Consider the following 21,141-nt stretch of genomic DNA (forward strand, 5'->3'; position numbering starts at 1 on the left):
AAAAGAGGAGAAATCAGAAATACATATAACATAAACTGCAGAGCCCTCTAAAAATGAGTCAAATCCACAAACTGTGCCAATTAAACCCAAGACTCCTGTACCTTCCTCCGGCAGTATCGAGTGTGAGGGAAGGGGAGACCAGTCAAACACAGGCACCAGATGTTCAAAGTTTCAGACTGCATTGAACATCTGCTCACTTTCCGCTCTCATCCTCATTGATTTCAATCTTGCTCGATGCTTTAATCAGCGGGATCGTCAAGAATTGGGGCCAATCATGGAGTCTTGCTTTTGGCACCCTCCAATCTCAACCTCGCTCTCAACCACTGAATTTCCTTGGAGGCAGCAAGAAGCGCCAGATCACTTAGTCAATCCAAAATCACATTATCATAATGTGAATTACAGGCTCCAATTACACACAGATTAGTAGAAGTATATTTAAAGACGGAGAAATAGAGTAAATGCACTTTTATTAGACTACCAGAATTTACCCCAACATCATGTCTTTTAGGTAGAGGTGAGAGCACACAGTGTGTTGTCACAAGCTGGTGGAAATTGAAATGAATGGTAAAGCAGATGAGGGTAAAAACAGGAGTTCTATACTTGTCATTGTAGAAATTGAGACATATCGTTGTGCTTAAACTGCCCCTAATTTGAGATTACACAACCACTTTGATTGGTTTATCAGAAAGGAAGTAATGCCAGAAAGAGAATGCTGCCTTCTCAGATCTCAGGTGCTCTGATATTTGTTGATGTTCAGAATCACAAATGATGAAGTTTATGTAGATGCATCTGCAGAAGATGTATTTTATGTTCTACTTTGGGTTTGGAATGTATGCATCCTAATGCAATATGCATTAATATGCACGTACTTGAAGTTTTCCTGGAAGATGTATGTGAGAATTACTCCTGTAGATCAAATTTAAATTTGAATACTTACACATCTTCATCAACAGTGCAACTTGGGACCTATGTATTCAGAGGCACATTCACACTGTTCTTAATGATGTCATATATAAAATGTGCATAATGTCCTATCAATTTGTTTTCAGTCTGAATTAAACTCTGAAACAAAAGTATAGATTCTGGTGTGAATAAGACGTTTATTTTCTTCAAGTACAGGTATTGTACAAGAAGGATGCAGATGCCATTCACAGTTACACAGAGATCATTGATAGACCAGATATCAAAAAAGCAACACAAGCTACCAAGCTGGTTAGCAATGTAAGCAATCGTTTTTGATCAATATTCAGATTTGTATGTGTTTGCTCTAATATTTGTATTTACTGAATATGTTAGTTTGTTGTGGAGCTTGGGGATGGTTGGGGTGAAAATCAACTACAAAAACATACTTATAAAGAACATTCATTCTATATGAGTTGTGCTATTTTGATTTTCAATTTGAATTTTTGCTTTTGGATTTCTCTAAAAACCATTGCTGCAGGCTTAAGATACAGTATAACTTCAGAACTGAAAGCCAGTACATACTTTGATTTGGCACAAAGTTAAAGCCAACTTATTAGAGTGTTATCAGGTCTGATAAAACTGCAGCAAGGCTTTTTTTTAATTGATAATCAGAAACATGTACTACACCTTCTTTACCTCAACCAATAACATAGATTTTCATTTCAGTACAATTGAATTTACAGCAAATCGTCTATGGTGAAAAGGATGTTAAATTGAAATTGATTTAATGTTGACATATGATTTAAAATACAATTTAAAAAGTTTTGCAAACCATCCACAGGGATCATTTGAGGTAGTACAAGAGAAAAGCAAAAAGGGAATGCAGAATAGTGCTACAATTACAGAGGAAGTGCACTGTGGATAGACAGTAAGGTGCAAGGGCTATACAAGGTAAATTGTGAGGCCAATCAACTGTCGTGCCTTCCTGTATATTCGCTATGTGGATGGTTGAAATACCATTTCACAAGAACTATATATCTTCCTCAGAAGCGGAAAGACTAACAGTGCAGCTGATAGGGAAATGGAAAAGGAGAGACATTAAATTCAAACTTTAACTGTGCTTTAACATCATTGCATTGCATGGAGCTCATCCCTTTCTGCAGTTTGGGAAGACATTCTTAAACCTATCATTACATTGCTTGGTAATTCCAACTAATTACCTATGGGAATGACTACATAATGATTGGTAAATTCTGCTAGTGTTTAAGTGTAATCTTACAAATCAAAATATTGATGTTGGTAAATTATTGTCACATATACCAGATGTAGTGAAAGGCTTGTCTTGCATAGTGTTTATTTAGATCACTACACAGTGCATGAAGGTAAAACAGTAGCAATGCAGATTGAAGTGTAAAAGTTACTGGAAAAGTGCAGTGCAAGTTATGCGGTGAAGTGCACAATCATAACAAGTCATTCAGTATTGCATAATGTCATTTCCAGTACACAAGTGTAAAGGAAGACAAAATAATTGTTACCCTGGATCCAACGCAGTGTAAAAAAAAACACAATACGGTAAAGAACATAATAAAAAAACACAACAAATATAAATAGATAAGATAGCTTACATAGATATACAATACTGATTGTCCGTAAAGTGACTCTAAGGCACAGGAGTGTCTGTACATAAGGTGACTGACAGGAAATGATAAAGCAGTGGTTGTGGCAGCAGTGGAGGGCTGGGTGGAGGTGTTGATGAGCCTTACGGCTTATGGAAACTAACTGTTTTTAAGTCTGGTGGTCCTGGCTTGGATATTATGTAGTGTCCCCCTGACGGAAGTGGAACAAGCAGGCCATGTGCAGGGTGGGTGAATAGGAAAGGACCAGAAACATCATGAAGGATCCTACCCACAGGATCAGTTCACTAGCATCATTTATGGATACACAATACAATAAAAATGAATGTCAGCGTTCACTTCGAGAAGATTAGAATACAAAAGCATGAGTGTAATGCTGAGACTTTTTAAGGTATTGGTCAGACTGCACTTGGAATATTGTGAGCAGTTTTGGACCCCTTATCTAAGAAAAGATGTGATGGCATCAGAGAAGGTTTACAAGATGATTCTGGGCAAGAAGGAGTTCACATACTGCATGAGGAGTTTTTGATGGCTCTGGGCCTGTACTCGCTAGAGCTTAGAAGAATGAGGGGGATCTCATTGAACCTTATTGAATTTTAGAAGGCCTGGATAGAGTGGATGTGGAGAGGATGTTTCCTATAGTGGGAAAGTGTAGGAACAGAGGGAACTGCCTCAAAATCCATTTAGAGCAGATTATTTAGAGGGCTGTGAATTTGTGGAATTCATTGCCACAAATGGCTGTGCAAACCAAGTCATTGGGTCCATTTAAGGCAGAGGTGGATGGATTCAATATTAATTAGTGCATCAAAGATTACGGAGAATAGGGTTGAGAGGGATAATAAGTCAGCCATGAGGAATGGCAGAGCAGACTTCTAGGGCTGAACGGCCTAATTCTGGTCCTATATATTAAGGTTGGATCAATCTACGTATGTAAGCTATTTTAGGTATTTACATTAATTGCATTTCTTCTTCTTACTATTGTATACTTATTGTGTTTTTGTGTGGTTCGTCAGAGCAGAATAATAATTATTTTGTTCTTTATACTTGCGTATTGGAAATGACATAAAAGAATTTTGAATCCAGAATCCTTTATGATGTTACTGGATCTTTTCTGGCACCTTTCTCTATATACTGTATGTCTTTGATGGTGGGTAGGCTGGTGCCAGTGATGCATTTGAGCAGTTTTTAACAACATGTTATTGAGCTTTGCTGTCAGCCGCAGTGCAGTTTAAGCACCATGCAGTGATGCAGCATGTTAGGACACTCTGTACTTCACATCTGTAGAAGGATGTGAGTATAGATGTGAATAGTCCGGCTCTCTTCAGCCTCCTCAGAAAGTAGAGGCATTGGTGAGCTTTCTTGATGGTGTAGAACGTGTTCTGGGACCATGAGATGTTGCACAGAGATGTGCACTCCCAAGGAGCTTGAAACTACTTGCAGTTTTCATTGCTGTGTGCCTATGTAAAGAGGGGTGTGAATGGTGTGAGTTTCCCTGAAGATGCTAACCATCTCCTTTGTCTTGTTGACATTGAGGAAGAGGTTATTTACCTCGCACTAGGCCTCAAATGCTTCTACCTACTCTCTGTAGGCCTACTCATCATTGCTGGTGATGAGCCCCCGCACTGTCAAGTTATTGGCAAACATGACAGTGATTACTCAGTTGTTTGACCGTGCAGTCGTGTGTGAGCAGAGTGTACAGCAATGGGCTCAGCACACAGCTCTGGGGAGCATCTGTGTTGAGGATGATGGGGAAGGTGGAGCAGTTGTGCAAAGTGACTGTCTGAGCTTTGTTGATTAGGGAGTCCAATACCCAGTTACACAGTAGTGTATTTAAACTGAAAAGTTTGTTTATCAAGTTCTGTGGGACAGTAGTGTTGAGTGTCAAATGGAAATCCAGAAATGGCATTCTGTTAAATATGTCCTTGTTTTGTGGGTGTGTGAGGACCAGATGCTATGGTATCTGTTGTAGAGTGGTTCTGTTAGTAAGCATATCAGTGACTGTCCAATGTAGCAGGAATGGAGTTCTTCATATTATCAGCTGTTCAAAACACTTCATGATTGATATCAGTGCCACTGGGAAATAGTCATTTAGTTTTGAAGATGTGGAGTTATTTGGTCCGGGGCGATGGTGGCTTATTTGAAACATGTGGCCTAGCTGACAGTAGCTTGGATGAGTGACTTTGATGATGCCCGTGAAGACGTCAGTGAGCTGAAGTGCACATTCCCTGAGTACTCAACCTAGGATGTTGTCTGGTCCGGCCATCTTCTGGGAGCTAACTGTGGAGTCCTTCTTACGTCTGCTCAAACTGGAGGGGTTAACTTTCATGGTTGGCGTTGTGTTGCATGCCCTGAAGTGTGCACAAAAGTTGTTTAGAACAACAGAGAGGGAGGTATCGCTGGTACAGTCAACACTATTTTCCTTTTATAATCAACAATGCCCCAGATGGCCAGCCACATATGCTGTGGTTCATTATTGGACAGTTCTTCTTGAATTTCTTTGTGCACTGGCATTTCTTACCCTCTTGATACCTAATATGAGGTATCTCCCTGCTGCTCCAAATGCTGTTCCGTCACCAGACTTGAAGACAGCGTCCTGGGCTTTTAGTAGGGAATGGATCCCTGTATTCAGCCAGGCTTCTGTTTGGGCCATGAGATGACCATTCTTGAGGTACCGATGTCAGCTGCACGCTTACAGATGTGGCCAGTAACAGTTGAGGCATATTCCTTGAGGCCTGTGTCTTCTCCATTTGTGGCAGCCTCCTTGAATGTCTGCCAGTTAGTTAGTTCAAAACAGCACTGAAGCGTAGAAATGACCTCATTAGGCTATATGGTTATGACCCCCTTGACTAGTTTCTTCATTTTCAGCAGTGGTCAGTATGTTGGGATTCACATTATGAAGATGTGGTCAGAGAGGCCAAAATGAGGTTATGGGCAGTGCATCTTGTTTGTGTAAACATGGTCCAGTCAGTTTGTTCCCCTATTGGCCATGCTGACATGTTGGTAGTATTTTGGTAAAATATCCTGCACATTAACATGACTGAAATCTATGCAGCTATACAGAGACTATCCAGATGCTTGTTTTGTAGAGAGTAGATGATACTGTAAAGCTCCCTCAGTGTGTCCGTGGTGTTTGTGCTTGGGAGGATGTAAGTGATAAACACTCAACAGTAAACTCCCTGAGCTGGTTATGTTTCTGGCATTTAATCATAAGAGGCTCAGTTGCCCAGAACAGTGACTGTTAACTACACATGTGTTTGTGCACCAACCTTTATGAATATACATACCGATTCCACCTCCTTTGGATTTGCCTAACAGGGAGTTTCTGTCTGCATGGTATAGACTCATCCTGTTGAGTTGAAATGCTGAGTGAGGGATGCTGTTGTTTAGCCACTTTTCAGTGAAAAGCAGAATGCACCAGTTTCTCATCTCTTTCTGTGCGTTCGTTCTCAGTGTCAGAGAATCTATTTTATTTTCTAGAGAGCTGAGGTTGGCCAAGAAAAGTGATGGTACTGCCAGCCTGATTAAGTTAGCTCTCTGCTTAGCTAATGTCCTGGCTCCTTGGCCACGTTTCTGTTTCCTCGTAGTACATGAGGAAACATCTGCATCTGCCAGCACCTGCCGTTCTCTAATGAGGTATTTGGTGAGGTCAAGAATCTATCTTATCATTCAAGAGGCTCGCTCAGGAATCTGATAACAGTGGGGTAGAAGCTGTCTTTGAACCTGGTGGCACATGCTTTCATGCGTTTGTATCTCCTGCTTTATGGGAGATAAGAGAAGAAAGAATGCCTGGGATGATTTTTTTGTTTGACTAGGCTGGCTGCTGTACTGAGACAGAAAAAAATCCATAGAAGGGTTTGGCGGGGGTGATGTGGGCTGATTTCTGTGATGATCTAAGTTGTGTCACTACAATTTTCCACAATTTCTTGCAGTCACATGCAGATCAATTACCAAACTAAGACAATATGCATCCAAACAGAATGCTTTTTATGGTGCATCAATAAAAATTGGTAGGAGTTGTTAGCTTGTGTTGATGTGGGCCGTGACTAGCCTCTCAAAGCACTTCATGATAGTAGATGTTAGAGTCACTGGAAGTAGTCATTAAGGCACATTATCTTCTTTTCCTTTGGCACAGGAAGGATAGTGGTCTTCATACATGAGGGAACCATAGCCTAGAGCAGGGAGAGGTTAAAATATCTGCAAATATATCTGCCAGCTAATCCACACAGGATGCAAGAACGTAGCCAGGGGTTTGATGCTTTCCATGGGCTGGCCTTCCAGAAGACTGACCTTGTATCCATGATGGTGATTATAGATTCAGGTACATTGGAGACCCTCTGGGTGGGTGGTGGTATACCAGTTCCCTTCTGGTCGAAGTTGTGCATAGAATGTGTGTAAACTCACCAGGAAAGGATGTACTGTTTGTCTTTGTTTCATAACCATTTATAATATGTCAGCCCTGCCGTAGTTAGTGGCTGGACTGAGACTCAATTGTGGACTGGTATCATCTCTTAGTTTTATGGAGGTTATGGTTTATCTACAGACCTAGACCTCAGAAGAGAGTGGAGCAGTCATGCAGAATCTCATCTGTTTCTTCAGGTCCGCATTGTATGACATGCTGTTCTGGATTCTCCCATTTTAGCTTCTGTTTGTAAGCTAGGAGTAGGAGCACAGCCCAGTTGTCTAAATAACCGAAGTGTGAATGAGGGATAGCCGTCTTTGATGGCTGTATAGCAATGGTCAAGTGTGTTTGGCCCCCGGTAGTAAATATATTTATTACTGAATTGCTTTATTAATTGAATACTTAAATTATTTTTTTTCAGTTTGCTTATAAAAACCAAGCTAAAATGGAAGTCTCTATGAAAACATCTGTTCTTGGTAGACCAGACATAGAACACGCAAAGGCGGTCTCAAAAATTACCAGCCAAGTAAGTCTGTTCAATTTAATGTATTTCCGAAGAGGAAAACAAATCATTCATTTTATTGCATAGCCTCTGTTTAATTTATTAGATTTAAGAACACCTAACCTCACAGGAACACTTAATATAGGAACCTGAGAAATTTTCTTCTCATAATAATGGTTACACATTTTAAAATATTTAAGTTAGTCTTAATTCTCAACTATGAGCCTTATAAATAATAAAAATAATCCAGGACATTTCTTAATTCAGTAAAATATTTTTTTTTTACCAAATCTAATAATTAACATCAATGATGGAAGTTTATATAAGGAATTTTGTGGTCAAAAATTTGATGAAGTAATAGTGAAATTACTATTAAGTCACAAAATGGAGAACACATATACTTAGAAAGTCAGGATAGTTTAAGAAAAAGCTGAGCTCATAATGATTTGTCTTTGCACCTTTCATTGGAATAGTAATTACTAATATGATTTAACATGTGACAATTCTATCAGATGCATATTGGTCAAATAAATTCTTGTCCCTTTGCATGGTTGTTTGAATAGAAAGAAATTTTCTTTCCAAACAAAATAGATTTGAGTTAGAACCTTGTTCCTGCAAGTTTAAGATTGAAATATGAGCTCTCAGTGAGTGCCCTGATGCTAAAGCATTGCAGATATACATATACGAGATATACATTTCCACTAAGTCTTTTTCAATGAAGTATTAAAATTGGTCCAGAAATTTAATTGTGAAGTGGTTCTGCACAGTGGGCCCTGAGGTCATGGTGTAGAGATAGAGGTAATGCATATTCCTGGGCCTCAACACTAATAAATGTGTTGGCTGCATGTAGTTCCAGAACAGTGCACAAAGAGTGAACTTGTAATTGGAGCTCTTCACACTGGTGGCTCACAATAGAATCCAGTGCTGGGGTGGAACTGGGAGCTCTTGTATTTCAATTCTTAAACTTGTAGGGGCAAGGATCTAATTCACTCTAACTGTTTAATTTTTCAAAAGAAAATTTCTCTTCCAGTTCAAACAACCATGTTGTGTATCTCTTGCTCTCATAGACAGCAAACCTCTTCAGTAGGATACATTTGTGTATGGAGAAAAAAATGATCATTGGTGGACTTGTCGAGAATTGCCCCTTTTAAGCGGCACCGAAACAGGCCCTGTTACTCCCATTAAGGCATGTTCCCATGTTAGAGGCCCAAGCTGAATCACTGTTACAGATCCATAATGAAATGCTGAGAAGTTGAGGACATGTTGCACAATGATCTACACTGTATGTGGTATGTGTGCTGCTCAGTGCCTCAGCTCAATTGCATGTTTTGTGTCTGGGTTTTGCATTTTTGGCAAATTAGATTTGATCTGAATGTCATAGAATTTGCAACCTCATTATTGTTTTTGCTCCAGGTTCACTATAAAGACAACTTTAAGAAGGAGGTAAAAGGAAGGAGACACAGATTCAATCCCCAGCAGAGTGCTTCCTTCAGACAATTGCAGGCAGCATCTGTTCTTGCAAGTAATGTAAGCAGACTTTGTAACAAATAATGAAATAACTTGGCACAACAGGTTTATAAAAAAACTTTTACCTGTATTCATTTGTGCTTTTTTCTTGGTTATTCTATAGGCTTGGATTTTGCTTTGTTTTGCCGATAGTTGGGCATATAAAGTGTTATTAGTTTCAGGACAGCATATGGAAGTCCTAAGTTTACAGGCCTAACTTTACTGATGAATTTCCAGGCTCCTGACTCCTGTTGGGCTCTTTATATCATCAGCAAAGGGAATTTGCTGGAGGTTCCTGAGTGTAAATGGGGGGCCCAATTCATCAGAATCTTTTCTTTCTTTCTTTCTAAATCTTTTTATTATTAGTAGTAATATGGACAGAATACAAATGACATATTGATAAAGAAATTACAAACATCAGAATCCAAACCATTGTCACTTCTAGTTAAATGTTTTATAACTCTGTAGTCTGAACTTTTAAGATAATGACTCTGAAGTGTGTGTGTATATATGTATATAAAATGGGATTATGGGATCCTTCATAAAGCTCAGCAATGTAGCTGGTAATGTGTATGTGTTAGAAACCCATGATGTTGGTTCTTCCTCTCCACAGATGTGTCTCAAGTGTTAGTTTATTTGATCCCCAAGAAAATTATTGACCTTCATACTTTGTTATTATGCAACATTTTTTGTGTCATCTTGCCGTGTACTCATTATTGGCAGGCCTTACTATGGTATTTCCTTTCCTCCAAATTTCCATTTACAGTAATACTTGTATTATAATTGTGGTAAATCTATCATTATGAAATTTATAAGTAATTCTGTTGATGTTAACAAAACTGTATCATTCAGTAGATTTTGAAAATAATGTCTAAAAACATAGATAAAATGATGGAGGCTAGAAATCTGGATTAAATAAAAACAGAAAATACTGGAAATGTACAACAGCCATTTTAGCATCAGAAAGTTGAAAACATTGTTTCATGATTTCTATAAAGACAATTCATCTGGCTTGAAGCTTCACTGCTTCAATTATTCAAATTCTTGTTTTAAATCACAGTGCAACTCCACTATAAGTTATTTTACGTGGTAACCTTTCAACACTTGTCACTCTATTTCAGTACTACATGATTATTATCAGCATTTTTTTGTCTTTAATTCAGTGATTCACCATTGGCAGTGTTTCTATTTTTATCGTTTCTTTTAAAAGTTGAACTGTAGGTACTCGAAACCAAATACAGAGTTTACTTCTGCTTTCTATTTTCAGGTGAAATACAAGGATGATCTTCAAAAACTGAACCGGACAACATCAAATTTGCCCAATCTGTTGCACCTGGAACATGTATTGGCAGTCAGCAAATTACAAAGTGATGTGAGTTTTCTTTGCTTAAAATGGAGAGTTATCTTCTCAGATGGTTGTAACAATATAAATAATTTAATGTAAGTTGGGTGAAAAGCTTAGCATGTGTTTAATGAACTTTATTTATTTAATACATAGGTATGAAAATCTTTTATTGTCAGTGCTTGCAACTCTCGTATGATGAAAATGCATTAAAAACTAGTAATAGGTGATTGGGGTGACATGATAGCGTAGCAGTTAGCAGAGCACTACTACAGCGCCAGCAACCCAGGTTCAATTCTGCTGCTGTTTGTAAGTTCTCCTGGTGACCATGTGGGTTTCCCCTGTGTGCTCCAGTTTCCTCCTATGTACCAAAGACATATGGGTTAGTAGGCTAGTTGCTCACATGGGTGTAATTGGGTGGCGTGGGCTCATTGAGCCAGAAGGGCTGTTACCATGTTTTATCTCTAAATAAAGTAAAATACGTTGCTAATTCAAAACTATTTAATGGATAGTGCTTTTACTTGAAGTAATGTAAGATTTGTTTCTGATTAGCAGAGGATAGAACTCAATACCAGCAAGTGGAAGTTTCAAAATGTTCAGTTAACAAATAGAAAGCATAAGTATAATATCAACTTTTCAAATGGTACCCTCAAGAATGTTCGTAACGTTGTCTAGTAACTTAATGCAATTGGACAATATGTATTGCAAGAATCAGCTTTATGTGAAACATTCTGAATTACAAAGTAGTCTAGAAGATTTCTGATCAATGTCCTAGGGAGGTTGTTTGCTAGTGCTGTTGGGGAGGTTTTAAACTAATATGGCAGGGGATGGGAGCCCACACAGAAAAGAAGAGGGAAGTGATGCAGAGACCAAAGCTAGAGTTAGTGAAGAAAAAAGAGTAGAGTGCATAAAAGTAAAAAGCAAAAATCGCATAGGTCACTAGATTCTAAAAGGACAATAAGTATAAGGGCACTTTATCTAAATGCCCGTAGTATTAGAAACAAGGCCAGTGAACTTGAGACACAGATCAGTACCAAGGCATATGATTTAGCGGCTGTTACAGAAGCCTGGTTGCGAGGTGGAGATGACTGGGAATTAAATATCCAAGGGCATCAGGCAATATGGAAAGATAGGCAGGAAGGCAAAGGAGATGGAGTGGCACACTTAATTAAGGATGAGATCAGGGCAATTGTGAGAGACGATATAAGATCTACAGAGCAAAATGTTGAGTCCATCTGGGTAGAGGTTAAGAATAATAAAGGGAAAAAAATCACTGGTGGGAGTTGTCTATAGGCCGCCTAATAAGAATACTGCAGTGGCCGAGGTGATTAACTAAGAAATAACTGAGGCTTGTAAGAATGGAATGGCAGTTGTCATGGCGGATTTTAACTTCCACATAGATTGGGTGCATAGGGTTGGCCAAGGAAGTATTGAGGAAGACTTCATAGAACGCGTCATTGATGGCTTTCTTGAGCAGCATGTTAGTGAACCTACAAGGGAAAATGCTGTCATAGATCTAGTCCTGTGCAATGAGACAGGTAAGATTAACGGTATTGTAGTCAGGGATCCTCTTGGAAAGAGTGATCATAGTATGATTGAATTTCACATACAGATGGAGGATGAAATAGTTAGATCTAAAACTAGTGCTAAAACTATGCTTGAACAAGGGAGACTACAACAGGATGAGGGAGAAGTTGGCTAATGTGGATTGGGAACACAGGCTATTTGGTAGGACAGTTGAGGAACAGTGGAATACTTGCAAAGAGATTTTTCACTGTGCTCAATAAAAGTATATTTCAGTAAAAAGTAAGGACAGTAAGTGTGGGGAGAGCCAGCCTTGGATAACTAAGGAAGTAAAATATAGTATCAAATTAAAAGCTCGTGTGCAAAGTCGCAAAGAGTAATGGAAGACTGGAGGAATGGGAAAACTTTAAAAAGCGACAAAGAAAAACTAAACAAGAAATAAGGAAAGGGAAGATGGAGTATGAAAGTAAATTAGCATAAAATATAAAAACAGATAGCAAAAGTTTTTATAAATATATAAGGTGGAAGAGGGTGGCTAAAGTCAACGTAGGTCCTTTGGAAAACGAGAAGGGGAAATTGATATTTGGTGATAAAGAAATCGCTGAGGCATTGAACGACTATTTTGTGTCGGTCTTCACGGTGGAGGACACGTCCATTATGCCAAAGAATGATGTTATGGGTGAAATGGGAGGTGAGGACCTTGATAAAATCACTGTCAGTAAAGAGATAGTGATGAGCAAACTAGAAGGCCTAAAGGTAGATAAGTCCCCTGGTCCTGATGGAATGCATCCCAGGGTGCAGAGGACATTGTTGGAGGGTATAGTAGACGCATCGGTAATCATTTACCAAAATTCTCTAGACTTCGGGCAGGTCCTGGTAGATTGGAAGACAGAAAATGTCACGCCACTTTTTAAAAAAGGATGTAGACAAAAGGTGGGTAACCATAGGCCAGTTAGCTTAATATCTGTGGTCGGGAAAATGCTTGAAGCTGTGATTAAGAAAGAAATAGTGAAACATTTAGAAAGGAGTGGTTCCATTAGAAAGATGTAGCATTGATTCAGAAAGGGCAGGTCCTGTTTGACAAACTCACTGGAATTCTTTGAGGATATAGTGAGTGCAGTGGATAGAGGGGAACAGATAGATGTCATATACTTGGATTTCCAGAAGGCGTTCAATAAGGTGCCGCACAAGAGACTTAAAAATAAGATAGGGATGCGTGGAATTGGAGGAAATGTATTGGCATGAATAGTAGATTGGTTAACCAATAGAAGGCAGAAAGTTGGTATAAATGGGTATTTCTCAGGTTGGCAGTCAGTGGTGAGTGGGGTGCCTGCAGATGTTTACCATTTACATTGATGATTTGCAAGAGGGGACTGAGTGTAGCATGATAAAATTTACTGATAACACTAAACTGAGTGGAAAAGCAAATTGTACAGAGGATGTGGAGAGTCTGCAGAGAGACATAGATAGGTTAAGTGAGTGGGCCAAGGTCTGGCAGATGGAATACAATGTTACTAAGATCGAGATCATCCACTTTGGAATGAATAATAGAAGAGCAGATTATTATTTAAATGGTGAAGGATTGCAGCATGCTGTTGTGCAGAGGGACTTGGGAATGCTTGTTCATGAATCGCAAAAAGTTGGCTTGCAGGTACAACAGGTTATTAAGAAGGCAAACAGAATGTTGGCCTTCATTGCTAGTGGGATTGAATTCAAGAGCAGGGAGGTCATGCTGCAACTGTACAGGGTACTGGTGAGGCCGCACCTAGAGTACTACATGCAGTTCTGGTCTCCATACTTGAGGCAGTCTTTAGAGGCAGTGCAGAGGAGGTTCACCAGGTTGATTCCAGAGCTGAAGGGGTTAACCTATGAGGGGAGATTGAGTCGCCTGGGACTATACTCTCTGGAATTCAGAAGAATGAGAGGGGATCTTATAGAAACATACACAATTTTGAAAGGGATAAATAAGATAGAAGTAGGAAAGTTGTTTCCATTGGTAGGTGGGACTAGAACTAGGGAACATTGCCTCAAGATTCAGGGGCGAAGATTTAGGACGGAGATGAGGAGAAACTGTTTTTCCCAGAGAGTGATAAATCTGTGGAATTCTCTGCCCAGGGAAGCAGTTGAGGCTTTTCACTAAATATATATATATAGATAGATAGATAGATTTTTACATAGTAGTGGAATTAAGGGTTATGGGGGAAAAGGCAGGTTGATGGAACTGAGTTTGTGGACAGATCAGCCATGATCTTATTGAATGGCGGGGCAAGGGCCGGATAGCCTACTGCTTCTATTTCTTATGTTGTTATGCATTGTTTCCCTGTGTATAAGTGTATAGAACAATAGACTGAGATAATCTACAATATTAAGCACACAGATGTATTATCCAAGGGGACTCTAGGGTGTGTATTTCAGGAGTGATTAAACACAGCTGCTGGTAGAGATGCTGCCTTTTCAGCTCCAGTGATCTGGTTTCAATTCTGACATCCTGTCTATGTGGAGTTTACACCTTCTCTTGTGAATGCATAGGGCCTTCCCCCATGTACTCCAGTCTCTTTGTACATCCCAGAGTTGTGCAGATCGGTAGGTCACCTAGCCACAATAAATTGCCCCTGGTGGAAACAAGGAATTGATGAGAATGTGGGAAGATTAAAATGGGATTAGTGTAAATGGGTGATTCATGGATTGCACAGACTCATTGGGCCCAAAGGATCCGTATTGGTGCTTTGTCACTGTTTAAGAATGTCACTGAAGTACTGGACAAATTTTCTTCCATCACCCTAACTTATAACTGCTGTCATATCGGGAGTAGCTTCTCTGGGCAAGCTGGGACGCAGTAACATATAGAACAGTATTTACAGTGATAACTGTTAGAGTGTAAATCTATTTGAGTGTGGTTAATAGCTGTTTTGTAATGCAGGGAGATTTAGAGATTATGCCAGTTGTAGGCTAGACCTCTGTCATTTTATACCTTGTAGAAAAACCAGTGGAGGGGATGAGTACCCTGATTCTAAATGCTCATTCAATGTAATGCTGAAGACAAACTCCATGACATGAGATAAAAAAGAAAAAATGTTGTCAACTCTTCTATTTTATGTAGAGCATCAAGTGAGGAAAGAGAAACTTACATTTTCAGGATGAGGGCTATTTGTCAGAACTGAAAAGGAGAAGGCAAGTTATTTTCAAGTTAAATAAATTATGGGAGATGGATGGACGGATAGAATAAAGTGAACATCTCTGATAGGTTGAAGCAAAGGCTGCCATGGCAACCATCTTGTTGATAGGTTAAGGAGGCGAGGTACAGGGAGAACAAGATAGAAAAATAAAAAAAAAACAAAGCCGAGAAGTGATGTAAGAGTTATAAAACACAACTAAGAGCTGAAGGAAGTGACCAGCAGATTGGGCAGAAGGAAGAAGAATGGAGTAATGATACAGAAGGGAAATCTGCAGGAAACCAAGGAAATTGGAAAGGGTAAGAGGTATCACAAAATTTTCATTGGTGGGCAGGATTATGGTAAATCCAAAGGCATTCCAGAAGTCAATTAAGGGAAAAGAATTACCAAGGAATTCCAAGGGACAGGATCTACCAGCATTTGGATAGACAAGAGTTTGATTAGGAGGAGTCTGTATGGCATTGTGTGTGGGAAGCCAAGTTTGAGAAATCTTTTGGAGTTCTTTGAAGTGATCACCAAAATGGTAGATGAGACGAGGCAGTGGATGTTGTCCATTTGGACTTTAAGAAGGCCTTCAGGAAGCTCCCGCATGGCGAGGTACTCTGGAAGGTTAAGTCACGTGGAATCCAAGTAGAGCTAGTTAGGTGGATTCAAAATTGGTTCTGAGGTAGGTTTGAAAGGGTGGTAGCTGAAGGTTGTAGGCCAGTGACTAGTGGTGTGCCACAAGGGCCCGTTTTGGCATCCTTGTTATTTGTTGAAGTTGAAGTAATACATTTTGGAAAGTCAAACTAGATATGACTTTATACTATGAAGGCTGGTGCACTAGGAGAATAATAGGATAGAGGGAAAGAGGAGCGCAAGTACATAGTTCATTGAACGTGGTGTGACAGTTAGACAGTGTGGTGAAAAAAGGCATTTAGCACTCTGCCATTCGTCAGTCAGATTATTAAGTGCAAGAGTTGAGACATTATGTTGTAGCTGTAAAAGTCATTGGTGATGCCACTTGGCTCCACTTGAAGTACTATTACAGATATGGTTAAATTGGAAAGAATGGAGAAAAGATTGAGAAGGATGTTGCCAGGACTAGAGGACCTGAGTTAATAGGCTAGGTCTTTGTCCTTGGAACACAGAAGAATGAGAGGCAAATTGATAGAATTGTTTAAAATGATCAGAGGCCTAAATTTTTATCCAGGGCAGAAGACTTCAAAGTTAGAGGGCATAGATTAGGATAGGATGAGAAAATTTTAAAATAGATAGGAGGGGTAACTTGCAGAGGGTGGTGAGTATGGAATGAGGAAGTAATTGAGACAGGTACAATATCATTGAAAAAGCACATGGATCAGTGTATGGAGGGGATGGGCCTGTGGGGATATAGGGTAAACTGAGGAAATTGGGACTAGGTAGGGGAACGTTGTGATCGGCATGTAGTCATTGGGCAGAAAAGCCTGTAGCTGTGCTGTATTGCTGTAAGATTGTATAATCAGATAGCTTCATCAACAGTTTATAATCACAGTAATCCTGGCCCCACTTTATTAGAGATGTACTTCTTGTTCAATCCAGCCCTTCACAATTTTCCCTTCACTTTACAGATTTCTCACTTTCTTAGTTCTAACAAAGGATCTTCCATTCTGATTGCATACAAGCTGCTTGACCTCAGCTTGACCTTGTATTTCCGATTATAAGACCATAAGATATAGGAGCAGAAGTAGACTATTTGGCCCATCGAGTCTGCTCTGCCATTCATTCAAGGGCTGATCCAATTCTTTCAGGCATCCCCACTTCCCTGCCTTCTCCCCATACCCTTTGATGCCCTTACCAACAAGTTCAGTCACTTTTCATTTTTAGATGATAATGGAGAATAATCTTGAATAAGTCACATATATTGTTTGCTATTTGTCTGCCATTTTGTTTTCTTATTCCCACTGGAATGGTTTATAGCATCTATGGTGTCATGGCTACGAATGTCTATTTGGTACGTGAAATCCAAAGGCTAGTAAGCTACATAGCGTAGCCTTCAGAAAGGGGAATCTTCCATACATTCTACTTACAATATTTCTTGAAGGGAGGAACAGCATCAACGACTTTTGCTGCATCTTCCAGAAATATTTGTTCACATCTCTTGGGAAAACCCCAAGGCATTCTACAAGTATGTGAAGAGCAAGGGGATAAGATGTGAGAGAATAGGACCAATCAAGTGTGACAGTGGTATGGAACCAGAGGAGATGGCAGGGGTACTTAATTGAATACTTTGCTTCAGTATTCACTACTGAAAAGGATCTTGGTGATTGTAGGAATGACTTGCAGCAGACTGAAAAGCTTGAGCATGTAGATATTAAGGAAGAAGATGTGCAGGAGCTTCTGGAAAGCATCAAGTTGGATAAGTCACTGGGACCGGATAGTATGTTCCCCAGGCTACTGCGGGAAGTGAGGGAGGAAGTTGCTGAGCCTCTGGCGATGATCTTTGCATCATCAATGGGGACAGAAGTGGTTCTGGAGGGTTGTGGATGTTGTTCCCTTATTCAAGAAAGGGAGTAGGGATAGCCTGGGAAATTATAGACCAGTGAGTTTTACTTCAGTGGTTGGTAAGTTGATGGAGAAGATCCTGAGAGGCAGGATTTATGAACATTTGGAGAGGCATCATATGATTAGGAATAGTCAGCATGGATTTGTGAAAGGCAGGTTTTGCCTTTCGAGCTTGATTGAATTTTTGAGGATGTGACTAAACACATTGATGAAGGTAGAGCTGTAGATGTAGTGTATATGGATTTCAGCAAGGCATTTGATAAGGTACCCCATGCAAGGCTTATTGAGAAAGTAAGGAGGCATGGGATCCAAGGAGACCTTGCTTTGTGGATCTAGAACTAGCTTGCCCACAGAAGGCAGAGTAGTTGTAGATGGGTCATATTCTGCATGGAGGTTGGTGACCATGGTGTGCATCAGGGATCTGTTCTGGGGCCCCTACTCTTCGTGATTTTTATAAGTGACCTGGATGAGGAAGTGGAGAGATGGGTTAGTAAATTTGCTGATAACGCAAAGGTTGAGGGTGTTGTGGATAGTGTGGAGGGCTGTCAGAGGTTACAGTGGTACGTTGATAGGATGCAAAACTGGGCTGAGATGTGGCAGATGAAGTTCAACCCAGATAAGTGTGAGGAGGTTCATTTTGGTAGGTAAAATATGATGGCAGAATATAGCATTAATGGCAAGACCCTTGGCAGTGTGGAGGATCAGAGGGATCTTGCGGTCTGAGTCCATAGGACACTCAAAGCTGCTACGCATGTTGACTCTGTGGTTAAGAAGGCATACATCAATTGGCCTTCATCGATTGTGGGATTGAGTTTAAGAGCTGAGAGGTAATGTTGTAAATGTTGTAGCTGTATAGGACCCTGGTCAGACCCTACTTGGCTCAATTCTGGTCGCCTCACTACAGGAATGACGTGGAAACCATAGAGAGGGTACAGAGGAGATTTACAAGGATGTTGCCTGGATTGGGGAGCATGCTTTATGAGAACAGGTTGAGTGAACTCAGCCTTTTCTCATTGGAGCAATGGAGGACGAGAGGTGACCTGATAGAGATGTACAAGATAATGAGAGGCATTGATCGGGTGGATAGTCAGAGGCTTTTTCCTAGGGCTGAGATGGCTAACACAAAAGGGCATATTTTTAAGGTGCTTGGAGGTAAATACAGCGGAAATGTCGGGTAAGATTTTATGCAGAGAGTGGTGAATGCGTGAGGGCTGCTGGCAGCGGTGATGGAGGCGGAAACAATAGGGTCTTTTAAGAGACTCCAAGTAAAATAGAGGGCTACAGGTAAGCCTAGATAGTTCTAAGGTAAGAACGTGTTCGGCACAACTTTGTGGGCCAAAGGGCCTGTATAGTGCTGCAGGTTTTCTATGTTTCTATGTTGTGAAAAATTAAGCTGTAATTTATATGTGAAAGCACAGTTAAATTTTAATTTTGTTTGACTAATTTTGTTTCTAGCATGAATACAAGAAAGAGTTTGAAAAAATCAAAGGTCATTATCACTTGGCTCTTGATACGTCCGAACAGCTTCATCATAAGGAGAACGCAATAATCCAAAGTCAGGTATTATAGACAGACTTGTTAGTAAATCAGAACCCCAATGTGTTATTTTCCCTCATGTGTTTTGTCAAAATTCCCTTGCCTATCACAGAACAAATACAGGGAGGACTATGAAAAATCTAAAGGAAAGTCAATGCTAGAATTTACTGAGACTCCAGGTTACGTGACAGCAAAACACGCACAGTTCATCCAGAATGAGGTAAAGATAAATTCTTTCGTATTTAAAAAAAATGCTTCATATAATTTTGTTCTTCACATCCGTGTTAATACTGAAAAGATGTTTCTACACGAATAGATTATGTAAATTCATTGTTTTCTCATAGACTAATGGGCTTTAAATGATCTTGGTGTATTGTCATAAATTCAGAATATAAATAAATATATCTTAGTTAAGTATTGTCAAGTATTCTTCTTACAAATAATACAGTATTATTTTCTTAACAAAAGTGTGCATGCTGATTGTGAAAATTCTGACACATTTAATCTTGTGCCAATCAATAGAAGGAATACAGGAAAGATTTTGATGAATTGATCAAAAGCAGCGTATCTGTGGATCTTGATTTGACCCCAAGTTACTTGCATGTCAAACATGTCACCAGTCTCCTTAATAAGGTAATTCTCATTCATGTTATCTATATATAGCAGTGTTTATTGTGGATGTGTTCACAAGGATTTCTCATTAATAACTGAGAAGTACCACACTGCAGTGTGTGGATGCTGTAAGTTATAAGATGAGAAACAGCTTTTTGCACAATTTGTCAATATATATATATTTATTAAACAATTTCATTGTTATGTGCCATGATTTTCTTTCATTGTCTTCAGTGAACAGTGCTGACCGGATGATTTGTCCTCCTCAGAACTCTTGTGCCTGACTTGCTTTTCTATCCAAGCTGGCAGCAGCTGTACTTTGCCTAACACTGTGCTCTTTCAGCTTTATTTTTTCCCTCTTCCACACACAATACGAGCTACGCTATTAAAAGGAATGGATAGAAACGGCACAGTGTTGACAAGATGCAGTGACATTTGAGTTCATGAGTGAGAGCTGGTTCTTCCAAATAGGAGACTGGGATTATTGAACTTCCACATTTTTCATATTTGTTAGTTGTTAAAGGACTATAGTAAAACCTTCAGCAGTCTAAAATAAAATGTAAATCTAAAGAAAAATATGAGTGCAAAATAAGAAGAAACAATGACATTGTTGGGTTTCATAATGTTTCAGCATGTTATTACATTTATACAATGGAAATATTCTATACTTTTTAATAAAAGAGAATTTCTGAGTTTTGAATGCTATAAAAGCATATCCTGGAGGGTACAAACTACACTAACGAAAATAATAATGCATGAAATGTTAAAGATAAGGAATTTTTTTCATATTTCTTTACACCATTCTTTACATGGATCAAAAGGAGATCTTTTGATCCATGGAGTCTATTCCACCTGCCAAAGCAATCTTGTCTATCACTTACTCATGGCAGTCTTATTTTCTGTGACACATACCCTTGATTCTCTGAATCAAGCCAGCTCCAACTCGGAGCATTGAATTCTACAATTTAAACCCCCGTGTTCCTTTCTCACTCTTACTGGTCCACCTGGATGGTCTTTCTTTTTGTCCATTTCCATCTGCCCATCAGCCACATACCTATCCCTCTGGGGTCCTTCCTCCTTGCCTCACCTTTCCGTCCTCTCCTGCATCTGGTTCTATCGGCCCATTTGTTTTCCTTCTCTGGTTCCACTTATCACCCACCAGTCTCCGACTCTAAACCATAACTTCCTCCTTCCCCGCCCAGATCCAACTAGCCTGCTTCTACCGATCATCTTCCAGCCCTGTCACACCGCACTCTTATTTTGAATTTATATATATTGGCTATCTTCCCTCTACATTCTTAGTCCTGATGCAGTATCTTAACCCAAATCACCAGCCATACCTTTGTCTCCACAGGAGCTGTTTGAGTCACTAAGTTCCCCAGCATTTAGCTTTTTTTTTACTCTAAGTTCAAGCATCTGCAATCTCTTGTTAACTTGAGATTGTTCACAACTAACATTCTATTTCCTGGAATCTGAAAGTCTTAGAT

At 39.6% G+C, this 21,141-nt stretch overlaps 2 protein-coding genes across 17 annotated transcripts in view; both read left to right on the forward strand.

Annotated features, from left to right (window-relative positions):
* The window catches only part of LOC132395468 (LIM zinc-binding domain-containing Nebulette-like), a 304,667-nt gene that overhangs the window by 225,659 nt on the left and 57,867 nt on the right, over positions 1–21,141 (forward strand). The window lies entirely within an intron of this gene.
* LOC132395466 (nebulette-like) overlaps positions 1–21,141 on the forward strand; it is a 72,101-nt gene that overhangs the window by 31,923 nt on the left and 19,037 nt on the right. For 12 of the 13 annotated variants that reach the window (XM_059972118.1, XM_059972130.1, XM_059972119.1 and 9 more), the window contains 7 exons: positions 1,120–1,221; positions 7,358–7,462; positions 8,852–8,965; positions 10,212–10,316; positions 18,962–19,066; positions 19,155–19,262; positions 19,565–19,675. In XM_059972118.1, coding sequence (XP_059828101.1) covers positions 1,120–1,221; positions 7,358–7,462; positions 8,852–8,965; positions 10,212–10,316; positions 18,962–19,066; positions 19,155–19,262; positions 19,565–19,675 — 750 coding nt within the window. Of the gene's footprint in view, positions 1–1,114; positions 1,222–7,357; positions 7,463–8,851; positions 8,966–10,211; positions 10,317–18,961; positions 19,067–19,154; positions 19,263–19,564; positions 19,676–21,141 lie in introns of all 13 variants that reach the window. The other variant, XM_059972131.1, reaches the window with a different exon arrangement.

The sequence above is a fragment of the Hypanus sabinus genome, chromosome 6 (genome assembly GCF_030144855.1).
Source record: "Hypanus sabinus isolate sHypSab1 chromosome 6, sHypSab1.hap1, whole genome shotgun sequence".
Classification (NCBI taxonomy): domain Eukaryota; kingdom Metazoa; phylum Chordata; class Chondrichthyes; order Myliobatiformes; family Dasyatidae; genus Hypanus; species Hypanus sabinus.